Below are 13,871 nucleotides of genomic sequence, written 5' to 3'. Positions count from 1 at the left end.
GTTGTGCCTGTTTCAGCTGAAATAGCAGCTGGAAGGTGGAGAAAACTACTGCCTTAGAAAAGCAAGTAAAAATAGTTCCAAATGCTTGTTTCTTTGGGCATGTTACTCATTCCCAGATCCTCACATATTATTGTTGGGGGGGAGGGGGAGGTACACAGCTGACACCTAATAAAATCCTCAGAACTGACACAGCCATACAACCTGTGCTCAAGCTCTGGTAACTCCAAGAGCAAGCCTTGTTATCAGGGGAATGGTCCCTGAGCCCCCCTGCATGGACAATAATTAGTAATCAAAGACTGGAACAGGATGGCCATTCACCTGAATCTCCAGAACAAACGACACAGGAGCCTAAGCCACTCAAATTGACATAAGACAAAAGCCACTGAAACTTTCCAGACAAAAGACTCTAATAAATTCAATCAGGCTCTGCCCAAAAGCAAATCAGATGACCTTATACAGTTGGGAACATAAAAATAGTTTTGAATTGAATCCCTGAGCTGTGATTGGATACTATGCCAGACTAGTCAGAAATTGGACATTTTGGCCCTGATTCTGCAAAGTGCGTCCCGATTTTAGGCAGCTGTAGGCATCCTACAGCTGTCTAATCAGCCAATCAGGATGCACGTTTAAAAAAAAAAAAAATGCTCCCCAGGCAGGCCCGCAAGACCGCCTAAGCTCACCTAAGGGCCTTAGGTGAACCTAGGCGGCCCTACACGTCTCCCTAGTAAAGGGAGAGACACTTACAATGTAGGTCAGCAAAATGCTAGTCTACATTGTAAGTAGATGCGGCCGTCTGCCCCCCCCCCATCGCCGGCAGGAGGGTGCTCAACCCCTCTTGCAGGAGGGCGCCTTCCTGATGACCCCCCTAACCTCCCCCCCCCAACTAACCTTTAATTGTTAGCCGGCTTGCTGCCGTCCGGCCTGCCCTCGTCGAAATGAAGCCTGGACCAATCAGACCTTAGTCTTAGCGGGGATGGGCCTGGAAGGGGTGGGCCCGTCTCATTTTGATGAGGTGGGTCTGCCAGCCGGCCAACAATTAGAGGTTAGTTGGGGGGGAGGTCATGGGGGGGTTCAGAGGGGAGGCATCCTCTGGCAGGAGGGGTGGGCACCCTCCTGCCGGTGATCGGGGGGGGGGGGGGGGACGGGGACAGGCGGCTGCAGCCGTGTCTACTCTAACCCGATTCTGTAACATGGATGCCGGTTACAGAATCGGGGTTAGTGTAGGCTTGATTCTGTATAGGACGCCCCACCCGGGCATCCTATACAGAATTCGGGCCTTCCTGCCTACCAGACTTCAAACCCCCAAAATCCATAAAAGCGGAAAATTCACCTATGCTCTTTCTCTTGTTTTCATCGAAGGACATACATAACTTGCTGCAATATCTCTTCTACAGGCCATGAGCCCCCAGCTCTGCCACGTGCTCTTGAAAGACTGATCTACCAGTGAGGCCTGTATCATAGTAACTTTTCAATCCAGCTAATCATTCTGTTCTCTAGCAATATCCCTTGTTTAAAGATCCTAAATTGTAACTGCATGTACTGCATTGCCCGTCTAATCTTATAAATTTGCTCTGTAAAAATAAAATTCTAGTTTGCCTTTAAATGCTCTAAGTTTCTGTTCTTTAATATTAGACAGAGCTAAACTGTAAATAGGTAGTGCATTCCCCAAATGAACATCTATTTAATATAGAGTATATTCCTCTCTTTGGGAGTAATATATTTTATTGGTGGAAAATTCTTGTAACACCTGAAACTATGGTTACTTATGAACTGTAAAATCAATTTCATCACAACAAGGTAGTTCTTTGTACTCATCTTCTTTGATCCCAACAGAGTTGGTATTCTAATAGCCAAGTAAATTTTGGAAAATTGGTTGACATCCTCCATCCATTTCTGTTATGAATAAACTCCTCAAGTCCTATATTTTCAGGAGAAATTATAGTTAAATGAGCTAATCTGCGCATGCTCAAGGCCTTCTGGCTCCTGCCCTCTACGAGATGATCAAGGCCCTGCAGCGGCCCAGCGTAGAAAATCAGCATCAGGTTCTTTCAGTACCGGTATGCATATGGTAAGTACAGTGCTGGTTAGTGAGGGAGGAGGTGGACAGCAATGCCAATCATCTTGGGCATGAAGGAAGGAGAGCAGTGCTGGTGGCCTGGGGGTGTATGGTTTGGAGTGGCGGGTAGCAGCGCCTATGGCCTCGAGAGAAGGGTTTGGAGTGGAGGGTAGCAGCGACAGTGTTTGGATCAGAGGGTAGCAATGAAGGTGGTCTCAGTGGGGAAACTGGAGTTACCTTAATACTTGAATATAAACCCTGTGGTTTATATTCGAGTTAACTGTTTCCCCCCTATTTTCGGGGGAAACTGCTCTCTTGGATTATACTCAAATATGTTTATATTCAAGTATATACAGTATGTTGCCTTTACATGTCCACTTTTGGACTTCTCACACAGATGTTCTATTATAAAATTATCCTCAGCTGTTTATATGCTTTGTTTTTATCAGTTTATTCTAGTCACTCTACACCGGACCACAATCATGACTATCATTTTAATGCAACTTAACACATTTTGGGGTCCTTTTAATAAGGTGCACTAGTGCGTCTTAGCACGCGCTAAATGTTAACACGTGTTAATGTGTCCATTATATCATATGGACGCGTTGCCAAGCATTAGCATTTAACGCGTGCTAAGACGCACTAGTGCACCTTAGTAAAAGGACCCCTTTATTAATAGGAAAAATGAATTAGTAAATAAGTCCAGGGTCTGGTTCTTTCCATAAGTACCTGCACGGTGTAATTTCAGAATCTTAGAACTGGTAGCTCTGCACATTGGGGGTGGGGTAGGGGAACCACCCCAGGTTTGTTCATCTGTTTCACAATGCATAATTTTCTTTTTAGTAAACATTTGGTTACAATGCTAATAAAGCAGTGCTTTCAAAATCATTTGCCAATAATGATGATTTATAAATATTTTCTTTGATTTTTTCTCATGTAAGATATACTAACCATTTAAGTAGAATTATTATTCACTGACTATGCAGAGTTCAGAAGACTCTCCCTTTCACCAAAATTGTATTGTTTTATTATAAGACCCATGTGGGATTACAAACTTAAAAAATGTGCACAAGCAGCTAGGAATGTTTATCTTACCTGATGAACAAAAGCTGCTGTCAAAACACTTAGGACCAGAGTTAGTTATAATGATCCAGCTGGATTCCATTTTAAGAAGACAAGTACAGTAAACAATAATAAATTACTATACATTTAATAGTTTGTTCAGTATTGCATTTTCCTTTTTTCTACAAACACAAAATTGAGTTAATACCTGGACTGAGAATCCCAGTACTGCAATTTCAGGGCTTCCTTGAAATTTCAACACATTAAATGAATCCTCTCACAGAATTTACGCTTAGGAATATATGCTGACCTACGTATCACCTTTAAAATGAGAACCTTAACTTCTACCACTGAGTTCTGGAATCACAGTGATTTCATTGGCCTGAAATAATGCATATCTTCATATTTACTTTGACTTTATGATCCAGTTTATAAACAAGTTTAATTTTATTTTAGAATTATGAAACTACATTATCCTTTAGAAGTTGCATAATTAAAATTCTTAGCAAGGTAATAGGGCATCTTTTTAAAGTACACTCAGAGCTAGAGTTACTAAAGTGCAGTACTGTTTTAGTGCATACTAATGCCATTAACATAAGTTGTTTTACTGTAGGTGTCATTTAATGCAATAGGACTGAGCTACTAATAACATGTTAATAACTCTAGCTGCTAGTTTACTGTAAACAATATTGTTGCCAGGGTGAGTTCCATTTCAATCCAAATGTCTCTTTGTTCAACTTTAAGTGGCAGCCGCTGTGTAGTATACCTGTATAAAAGGCAGCCTTCAAGTAAGCTAGTATCAGATGTACAAACACATGCATGTCAACAAAGCCTAATATTCTCTAATTATTACATATTGAATGGAATAAACCTTCAGGAAATCCTATATATACTTTTGAATGTTAGCATTCAGATGACAACAATTTCTTTTGCCATCTTATATGGGTCCTTTTACAAAGCTGTGCTGCTGAGCAGTGCGAACTAACCCCCTCTTTTACGGAGCGGGCTGATGTGGTAAACACTCCACCGCCCATAGGAATTGATTGTGGCACTCGCATGCATGGCTTTGTACAAAAGGAGGCCTAAATGCTGGGCTGCTCATTCTATTCCTATAAGTGGCTCAGCATTTAGCGTGTGCTGCTTGGCAGTGCAGCTTTGTAAAAGGACCTTATAGTGAGGTAAATGATATGACAGGGATGTTGAAATCACTGCTTGGAATGTGTGCACCGACAGAGCCATGCTGAGTATGCACTATAAAATGCCACTACTGACTCAGCAAATATTTCTGTCATTTTTTAAACTAAATTGAACCTTCCTGCTTTCTATAATAAATACCAAACTGGACTTTGTAACTAAATTATATACATGTAACTGTAGCATGTTTAAATAGACCTACATTGTTTCCTATGAAAACAGAAACTAATTCATAGCTAATATCTTTTTCGTAAAGTGATTTAGAATACTGAGATGATAATAGGAATAAAAAGGCAATTCTATACAGTTAACCTGCTGTTTGAGAAAGCCTCTATTCGGAAAGCTGGCACAGCATACATATTTTAACAGCATAGACATGAGAATTTAAGTGCTAGATGCCATGGATGGCTTCAGCAAACCAATTAGGCATGCCAGCTTCCAAGACTTATCATAATACTGGCAAAGGCAGAACACAATGTATTTACAATACATATATACTGTATATGTCACCTCATGAGGTGAACTTTAAATGAATTCTTTTGTAATAGCAGCTATTATTTACATAATTATGCACAAGGTTACAAGCAGGCAGCAGCTAGTCACCCTTGCATGAAGGGTATACAATACTCCAATTGCTCATTTTGCTAATCTGACAAAATATGTACAAAAGACACTGGGAAGACTCCTTTTCTTTCTGGTTGTCCTTCAATGTGTCCAATCTGGAAAAAGAAAGAGTGAAAAAAAAAATAGGATTGGCATCAGCTCTTCATTTTGTTATCAAAAAGTTTTTTGATATTGTGAATTATAAATGTAAGATTATAAGAAGACTTTGAAACTTTTTGGCAAACTGATTAAGCTGCTAAAAAGAAAGTTAAACTGGATCTCAATCAGACATTTTATTATCTAAGGACAACATGTATGTGTTTATGTTTATTCAAATTTGAATCTAACTCAGAGTTCTCAGCGGTTTACATAAACACTATCCCCCTCTTTTACTAAGGTGCGCTAACCGATTAGAATGCGCTAATCGAATTAGCGCGTGCTAAATGCTAACGCATCCATAGACTAACATGCATGCGTTAATGTTTAGCACGTGCTAAATCGATTAGTGCACCTTAGTAAAAGAAAGCCTAAGTATATGGGCTAAAATAAAAAAGGAACGCCATTTAGAATTCTCATTTGGATGACGTCATTCACGGAACCTGCCTCAGACAGTCAAAAGTGTACTGTCACTTTATATTTTAAGGACCATGCATGCTGGTGCCTTCCCACCTGATGCTGGCTCACGGGACCTGCAGTAGGGGAGGTAGGCAGCTTGTGAGAATGGGGAGACAAGACATTTTTTACATATATTAGTGATAGGAAGAAGTGCAAAAGTGGCACTGTAGGATTCAAAGGTGAAGAGGAGGAATATGTAGAAGCTGATAAAGAAAAGACCGAATTGCTTAACAAATATTTCTGTTCTGTGTTCACAGCTGAAGTGCTGGAAGCAGGACTGCAGAAGACAAATGTTAATAGGTATGGAGGAGTAATAGACCCTGATCGATTTTCAGAGGGTTGTGTTCATGAGGAGCTAACTAAAATAAAGTTAGGCAAAGCGATGGGACCAGATAGTGTACATCCTAGGGTGCTGAAGGAACTTAGGGAAGTTCTGGTGCTCTGCTGACTGACCTTTTCAATGAGTCTCTAGAGTTGGGAGTGGTACTGGAGGACTGGAGAAGGGCGGATGTGGTCCCTCTCCACAAAAGTGGAAGTAAGGAAGAAGTAAGGAATTACAGGCTTTTACAACAGAGAATGGTTAAGTTTCTGGAAACCTGTGGACCAGAGGCAACATGGATTCATTAGAGGTAGGTCTTGTCAGACAAATCTGATCAGTTTCTTTGACTGGGTGACCAGAGAATTGGCTAGAGGATGTGTGCTAGATGTGATGTATTTAGATTTTAGCAAAGCCTTTGACAGTGGGATGGGTCCCAAAGTGACAGGCTGGGTCAAGAACTGGTTGAGTGGAAGGTGACAGAGGGTAGTGATCAATGGAGATCACTCTGAGGAAAGGGATGTTACCAGTGGTGTGCCTCAAGGTGTTCTTGGGCCTGTTCTTTTTAACATTTTTATAAACGATATTGCTGAAGGGTTGTCGGGTAAGATTTGCCTCTTTGCGGATGATACCAAAATCTGCAATAGAGTAGACACCAAGAATGGTGTCTATAACATGAAGAAAGACCTGGCGAAGCTTGAAGAATGGTCTGAAATCTGGCAGCTAAAATTTAATGCTAAGAAATGCAAGGTCATACATTTGGGCTGCAAAAACCTGAGGGAATGGTACAGTTTAGGGGGTGAAGAATATATGTGCATGACAGAAGAGCGGGACTTGGGTGTGACTGTATGTGATACTCTTACGGTGGCCAAAGGTTGAAAAGGTGACGGCAAAAGGTAGAAGGATGCTAGGTTGCATAGGGAGAGGTTTGGCCAGTAGGAAAAAGGAGGTACTGATGCCCCTGTATAAGACTTTGGTGAGACCTCATTTAGAATATTGTTTACAATTCTGGAGGCCGCACCTTCAAAAAGATATAAAAATGATGGAGTTGGTCCAGAGGACGGCCACTAAAATGGTATATGGTCTTCAATATAAGGTGTATGGGGACAGACTTAAAGATCTCAATCTGTATTCTTTGGAGGAAAGGCGGGAGAGGGGAAATATACTAGAGACATTTAAATACCTACGTAAGGTAAATGCGCTTGAGTTGAGTCTCTTTCATTTGAAAGGAAACCCTGTAATGAGAGGGCATAGGATGAAGTTAAGAGGTGATAGGCTCCAGAGTAATCTAAGGAAATACTTTTTTACAGAAAGAGAGGTAAATGCGTGAAACAGTCTCCCAGAAGAGGTGGTGGAGACATAGACTGTGTCTGAATTCAAAAGGGCCTGGATTAGGCACATGGGAGCTATCGGAGAGAGAAAGAGATAATGGTTACTGCGGATGGGCAGATTAGATGGACCATTTGGCCTTTATCTGCCGTCATGTTTCTATGTTTCAGTGTTTGCAAATATATCCAAATCTGCCTCTCTCATGATAGTCTCTGATTTTGTTAGCAAGAGTGAGCATTTTCAAGCAAAATAAAAAAAAAATCAGCAGTAGGTATATGCAAATGCAGTAATTTAGAAAAATACTTACCCACCACTCTTGATCCTCTTCACCAGTAACTATTACTACTTCTCCCTCCACAAATGTAAGCTCATCATCATTATCTGCCTGACAGTCATACATTGTCTTCACTCGCTTGACTTTCTTTCCCTATAAATATAACAAAATGAGATAAATAATACATACTATATTTAATCAGAAGATTAGTCACATTTTGAAAATACATTTTTATATCTGGGTACAAGATGGTGTTGGAGCAAGATATATGTGTTTGAGCTCCATATTTAAAGATACTTTAACCAATATAGAAATTAACTTTACCACGCCATTCAACCCACCCTAAAATTACTAGGAATGACAATAGATAGATGCTGCACCATGCAACCACAAATTAATACAACAATTGAGAAATCATTCGCAGTTATGAGAAATTTAAGACAAGTTCAAAAATTTTTTGATAGAACACAATTCTGGCTCTTAGTACAATCCCTAGTCCTAGGTCTTCTAGATTATTGCAACATTCTCTACCTCCCCTGCCCAGCAACAATGATAAAACAATTACAAACAATCCAAAACACAGCACTGAGACTTATCTATTCATTGAGGAAACATGACCACATCACAGAGGCATGCCTCAACTCACACTGGCTTCTAATCCCGGCAAGAATACTATTCAAATTCTACTGTCTACTATTTAAAACCATAAACGGCGACAGCCCAACCTGCCTAAACATCCGTCTCATCCAAACTACATCAACCAGACATAGGAAAACCCATACTCCAGTCATGTACCCTCCAATCAAAGAAATCAAACGGAAAAACTATATGATGGCCTCCTAGCCACACAAGCAGCAAAACTCGACAACCAAATCGCCAATCTACTAATTATGACCCCAGACTACAAAACATTCAGAAAAGAAATAAAGACTCTACTCTTCAAAAAATTCCTGCAAACGACTTAATACCGCTAGCTCCTTCCCACTTCCCAATACTCCAAAGCAACCTCATCTACTCGTCATCTCCTCTAGAAATTACCAGATATCTTCTTCATGTAATACCTTTTTTGTCATTCTTTTGAAATCCGCCTTGAACCGCAAGGCATTGGCGGAATAGAAATCTCTAATGTAATGTAATACTTGTACAACAATAACTTGCTTGAATAAATATATGTTATATTCAGACTGATATAGGTATAAAGAACAAAAATAATATCAGAAGATATAGCTTAGTAGTACCAAACAATGGTGAAGGAGACCCAATAAAAAAAAGGTTATCAGATAAACCTCCAAATAACATAACTAACATTGCTATCAGAAAGTATATCTGGATTTCTTTATAAGTCAATTTTCAGGAGAAAGCTACATAAAATGTTTAAGTATAACAAACTAAGGTCCCCTTTTATCAAGCTGCACTAGAGGTTTTTAGTATGGGCCAGCGTAGCAAATGCTCAAGTGATCAGAAAATTCCTATGAGCAGAGCACTGGGGGCTCTATATGAACATACTGGAAAGGGGGGGGGGGGGGGGCCAGTCCGCTGTTGCAGAGCTAGATATGGAGAAGGCCTTTGACAGCATCTCATGGGAGTATTTATTTTGGGTGCTGGAGCAGTGTGACTTTCGGGGATACTTTTTGACATGAGTGCATGCTTTATATACCCACCTCAGAGTCTGCCTCTTAATCAATGGGGGCCTTACCGAAGCCATTGATTTGCAGCGGGGAATGAGGCATAGGTGTCCACTCTCGCCCTTACTTTTTCTTCTCGCCATAGAACCCTTAGCTATTAAAATTCAGCAGGCAGATGATATTCCAGGGGTATGGGTGGGGGGCAGGAATGCAGGATTAGTCTCTTTGCTGATATCCTGCTTTTTTTGGAACAAGTTACCATTCATTTAGATAGGGTGCTGGTGGTGGTGTGGGCTTTTGGGGTTCTCTCTGGCTTTCTGGTCAATTGTAGTAAATCAGAATTATTGTTGCTTACTGGTGGGCCAGTGGAACCCTGGCATGCCCTCTTGCCTATCCCCCCCCCTCGGTTAAGCCAATTTGATATTTGGGGATATATTTATGCAATAATAACACCACGCTCTATGCTGCAAATGTTCTCTGTCCCATTGAGGGTATTGGGAAGCTGTGCCAGGCATGGAAAGCTCTTCCGCTGGGCCTACTGGATTGGGTGGCTCTTGTAAAAATGGTCCTTGTACCCAAATTGCTTTATCTTCTCCAGACTATGCCTTTATGGCCTCGCCGTAAAGATGAGCTTCAGTTTAAATCTATTATCAGCCGGTTTCTGTGGAAATCTAGGGCTCCTAGAATAGGAGCAGCTAAGCTTTCATTGGATAAACTTTTGAGCGGTCTTAATGTCCCTGATATTTGTCTTATACAATGTGGCCGCTCTCATGCGTTGGGTTCATGAAGGGTATATGGGCCATACTCATTATTTCCTATTGGGCTGGGTGGAAGGCTGGTGTCATTCTTTTAAATTTATTAACATGCTCACTCTCAATCTGACCCCATCAACTGGTATCAGGCTCGATTTCAGTTTTTGTTGCCTTTGTGGAAGGTTTGGAGCTGTAGACAGGGTTTACGACCTGAGGCATTCTGAGGTTTGAGGGGAATTCCCAATTTGTGCCTGGATGGAGGCGAACTATGTTTCAGGATTGGACGGCCCGGGGGTGTGCTTCTATGGAGCACTTGTTGGAGCTTTCTCCTGATGCGTTTCCTTCCTTTCAACAGGTCCAAAATAAGTAGGGATTACCACACTGTCATCTGTTCTCCTAACTCCAACTCTGAACGTAGGAAGCACGAGGGGGTGTAGACTAAGGGGTGGCTGGATAGCATCTTTGTGATCACAATTGTCATGCTTAATACTCTGTCCCACTGGTACAGAGTGCTGAAGTTTTCTACACCATTATCGGGGCTTTGTAACCTGCATCGTCATTGGGAGGAGGATTTGCGACAGAGCATTTCTGAGCAGCAGTTTTGGGGATGTTTCCAGACTCTCTATTCTTTCTGTAAAGCTGCTGATTTTCAAGAACTACAATACAAAATCTTGCATAGAACTTACATTACCAGACAAAAAGGGGCGCAGCTGGGGCTTTGGGATTGTGATTTGTGTACTAAGTGCAAATGTTAGGCTGGTTCCTATAGTCATTCTTTTCTGGAATGCACCAAGCATATTATCTGGCAGGGGTTGCTACCTCTTCTTGCGCAAGCTGTGAACTGCCTAGTTGCCTGAGAGTATGGAATTCTTCTTCTGGGCCTTCAGGAGCCTATTCAGAACCACGGCCTTACTACCCCCTCAATGTAGATTTCTCTATAATGCTCTTCTTTTAGTAAAGAAGCTGATTTTGGCCTATTGGATTTCGAAGGACCCCACCTGTGAACCAATTGTCTCTTAGGCTCAGGGAACTGGCCCAATTTGAAATTCGTACCTATTAAGTCTCCACAAATGGAGAAGAAGCAATATATAGCCCTCTGAAAGCGACTCGGAGACCTTGTGTCTTTTTGAGGACCTGGTAGTTAGGGATCCCTTCTCTCTACTTCTTTTTCTATTCTAGCTATTTGTTCTGCTGATCTTTGGTACCTCGAGGTGGGGGAAGGGGTTTTGTCTGTATGTTAGGTAGGTGTATAAGCTGTCTGTTGAGGTGATTAGTGTGTAGATTGGTGTATGGGTATGCGAGAGCTTCTTGGAGTGAATGTTGAGTGTTTGTGGACTATACAAAAATTGTGGCAGGACTGAACAACTGTTTTCTCTGCTACCCTTGGCTTGTTGATATCATGGAGCCAAGTTGAAAGTTTTGTTGGCGATGCTATACTATTTGGGTGTTATTGTGGCACTATCTTATATATTTTTTGACAACTCCCTTTTTTTTGGTGGTGGTGGTGGAAATTCCCTATTCACTGTATCTTTTGTTTTCTGTTCCTTTATGTGATCTACTGTTATATGACTTGCTACTGTGCACATCCTGTCACTTCCAATAAACATTATTAAAAAAAAGAAAAGGAAAAATATACACTTTTTTTTTACTACAGAAGAAAAAAGAAAAGATATTAAAAGAAAAAAATGCTAAAGCAAGAAGGCAATGCAGACTGAACAGAGTCCAGTCAAAAAACTACTTCTTTGCTCTGCGGAAAACGAAGAACTGAGATGCCGCGAGTGGGTATCGGGCGAGAAGGCACTCGCTCAATGGCAGTGCGGGCAGTTGCAAAGTTTCTCAAAAATTAAAGTGACAGAACACTTTTTAAACTGTCCGTATCGGGCTCTGTGGATGACGTCATCCACATGTGAGAATATGCTGCCTGCTTGTCTTAGGATAACCCGCTTGACCAGAATGACACACCTATTGCACTGGAATATTCATTAGATTCACACTATAATTTATTGTTAGGAGATAGTAACGTACACCTGAAACTAAAGTTATATGGAATAACTTTAGATTTAGTTTTTTGGAAAACAAATTTTAGCACACCTTTTCAAATTTCACATATTTAAGGTCATCATTTAGATTTTATGGCCTTTTCTACCCATTCTGCTACAAGAATTACTTACTCCAATATCTCTCAGTTCCTTAACTTATGGTCTTGCTCATTATATCCTTCAATTTAACATCAATTGGCATTATATAGGTGGCCTTCAAAGATTAAGATCAGATATACTACCAGAAAGAAAATAGATGCTAATCATTTGGGGAAAAATTTAATTTTGAGGATCAATGAACTATTCCACTAGCATTTTAGCCCAGATTCTCTAATCGGTGCCATTGTCAGCAGCCATCTTAAAAGCGACCGCCAATCGCTTGCCAATCACACGATGGCACCGTTTAGACAGGGGTGTCCAACCTGTGGCCCCGTGAAGTATTTTGTGCGGCCCCGGTTGAGGGCGATTCACTGTTTTCCTCTGCTGCCACTGAATGTTTACCATCTTGCTGGCTCCCTCCTCTGTCTTGCTGCAGCATTTGCGTGTTTGTGCGGCCCCAGAAACATTTTTTTCGGACAATGCGGCCCAGAGAAGCCAAAAGGTTGGACACCCCTGGTTTAGAGAATCACGCCTCTGGCAAAGGTAGGCACCAGAAATGTATGCCAAGGTTTTCAAGGCCAGTATATTAACTAAATGGTCTGGATTAAACGTTCTTAATAATGATTGTATAATATTGAAAAGGACGCCTCAGCCCCACCACTCCACCGCAGAACAAACTCACATCGCGGGAAGCATAGTGTGGTGCTTCATCATTGGCTGCCACTTCTCATTCGTTATTAACTCTATATTTTTAATTTATTTTAATTTAAATACTTATATCATAAATATGTTATAGTTATATTGCATTCTCATAGTTGTACTGCATATGTACAACCCTGGGGAGTCAGACCTGACATGTTTCGCACAAGTATTGTGCTTTTTCAAGGGCCTCCCTAAAAACAATGTGAAAAAAACGGAGTCATAAACGTACAATTGCATGTAGTCTCCATCCAAACACTACTTATAATCCTAAAAATTCCATTAATCCAAAACAAAACCTCACCTAGGTCGCCGCCGTCATCCGACTCCAAATCGTTAAAGAGTATAAGATGGCGCCGGCGTCCTCGGAGCTCAGTTTAAATGCTTCCCTCCCTGTAAGTTCACGCCCCCCCCAGCAGCTTATTGGTCGAACTCTAAAGGAGTTCATGACACAGAACTCCATTCAATCATGTTATTTAACCCTCTGGGTTCCACTGTATCCACCTTAAAAATGTACCTCTGCTCTTGTTCATTTAATTGCCTCACATCCCCCTCCCCCCCGATCACATTGTTCTTATAAATGATCCGCCATTTCAAATCCTCCACGGAATGATTTAATTTTTCCCAGTGTTCTACTAAAGGAGCCTGGGCTATTCTGTTGGTAATACGGGACTTGTGCTCATTAAGACGTACTTTAATCTTCCGATTAGTGTGACCAATGTACACCAGATCGCAGGGGCAAACTATTACATAAACCAATGGGACATCTTGGAAAAGGGCATGAGTTTTGTTATGTCCCACCTGCCTGATTTTTTAAAGTTACATAAGGCATTTCATGATTTCATTCGAAAAATGCAACTCAAGGTGTTTTTTGAAAACACGGAGACTTTCCAGCAGAATGAAGGTAATGATGTGGATCAGGAAGGTGGTACGGACATAAGTTCCATCTCTATCTGTAGGACAAAATCCTCCTGGACCCCCCAGGCCCTATGGACCCTTTAATTTTTACTTTTTCCAAACTGGTTACTAATGATTTAAAGAACCTTCAAAAATCTTGGAGAAATCAGGGTCCGTATAATACCACCAGGGCACAACAGGAGGGGTTTCAAGAACTATTGAATAATGATGATATCATCATCATTAAAGCAGACAAGGGGGGTGCCACCGTAATTCTTGATAGAAGTGACTATGAAAAAGAAGCATGGCGC

The 13,871-nt window shown here is 41.1% G+C and overlaps 1 protein-coding gene across 7 annotated transcripts in view; it reads right to left on the bottom strand.

Moving 5' to 3' along the window:
• Positions 1-3,244: 3,244 nt before the first annotated feature.
• The window catches only part of ASAP1 (ArfGAP with SH3 domain, ankyrin repeat and PH domain 1), a 558,081-nt gene continuing 547,454 nt past the window's right edge, over positions 3,245-13,871 (bottom strand). For all 7 annotated transcript variants that reach the window (XM_033933030.1, XM_033933029.1, XM_033933028.1 and 4 more), the window contains 2 exons: positions 7,483-7,602; positions 3,245-5,031 (listed from right to left, as the gene is read on the bottom strand). In XM_033933030.1, the coding sequence (XP_033788921.1) occupies positions 4,957-5,031; positions 7,483-7,602 (195 nt within the window). In that variant the 3' untranslated portion in view covers positions 3,245-4,956. The remainder of the gene's footprint in view (positions 5,032-7,482; positions 7,603-13,871) is intronic.

Source organism: Geotrypetes seraphini, chromosome 2 (assembly GCF_902459505.1).
Source record: "Geotrypetes seraphini chromosome 2, aGeoSer1.1, whole genome shotgun sequence".
Classification (NCBI taxonomy): domain Eukaryota; kingdom Metazoa; phylum Chordata; class Amphibia; order Gymnophiona; family Dermophiidae; genus Geotrypetes; species Geotrypetes seraphini.
The sequence above is the reverse complement of the archived record's forward strand: the minus strand, read 5'-3'. Positions and strand labels throughout refer to the sequence as shown.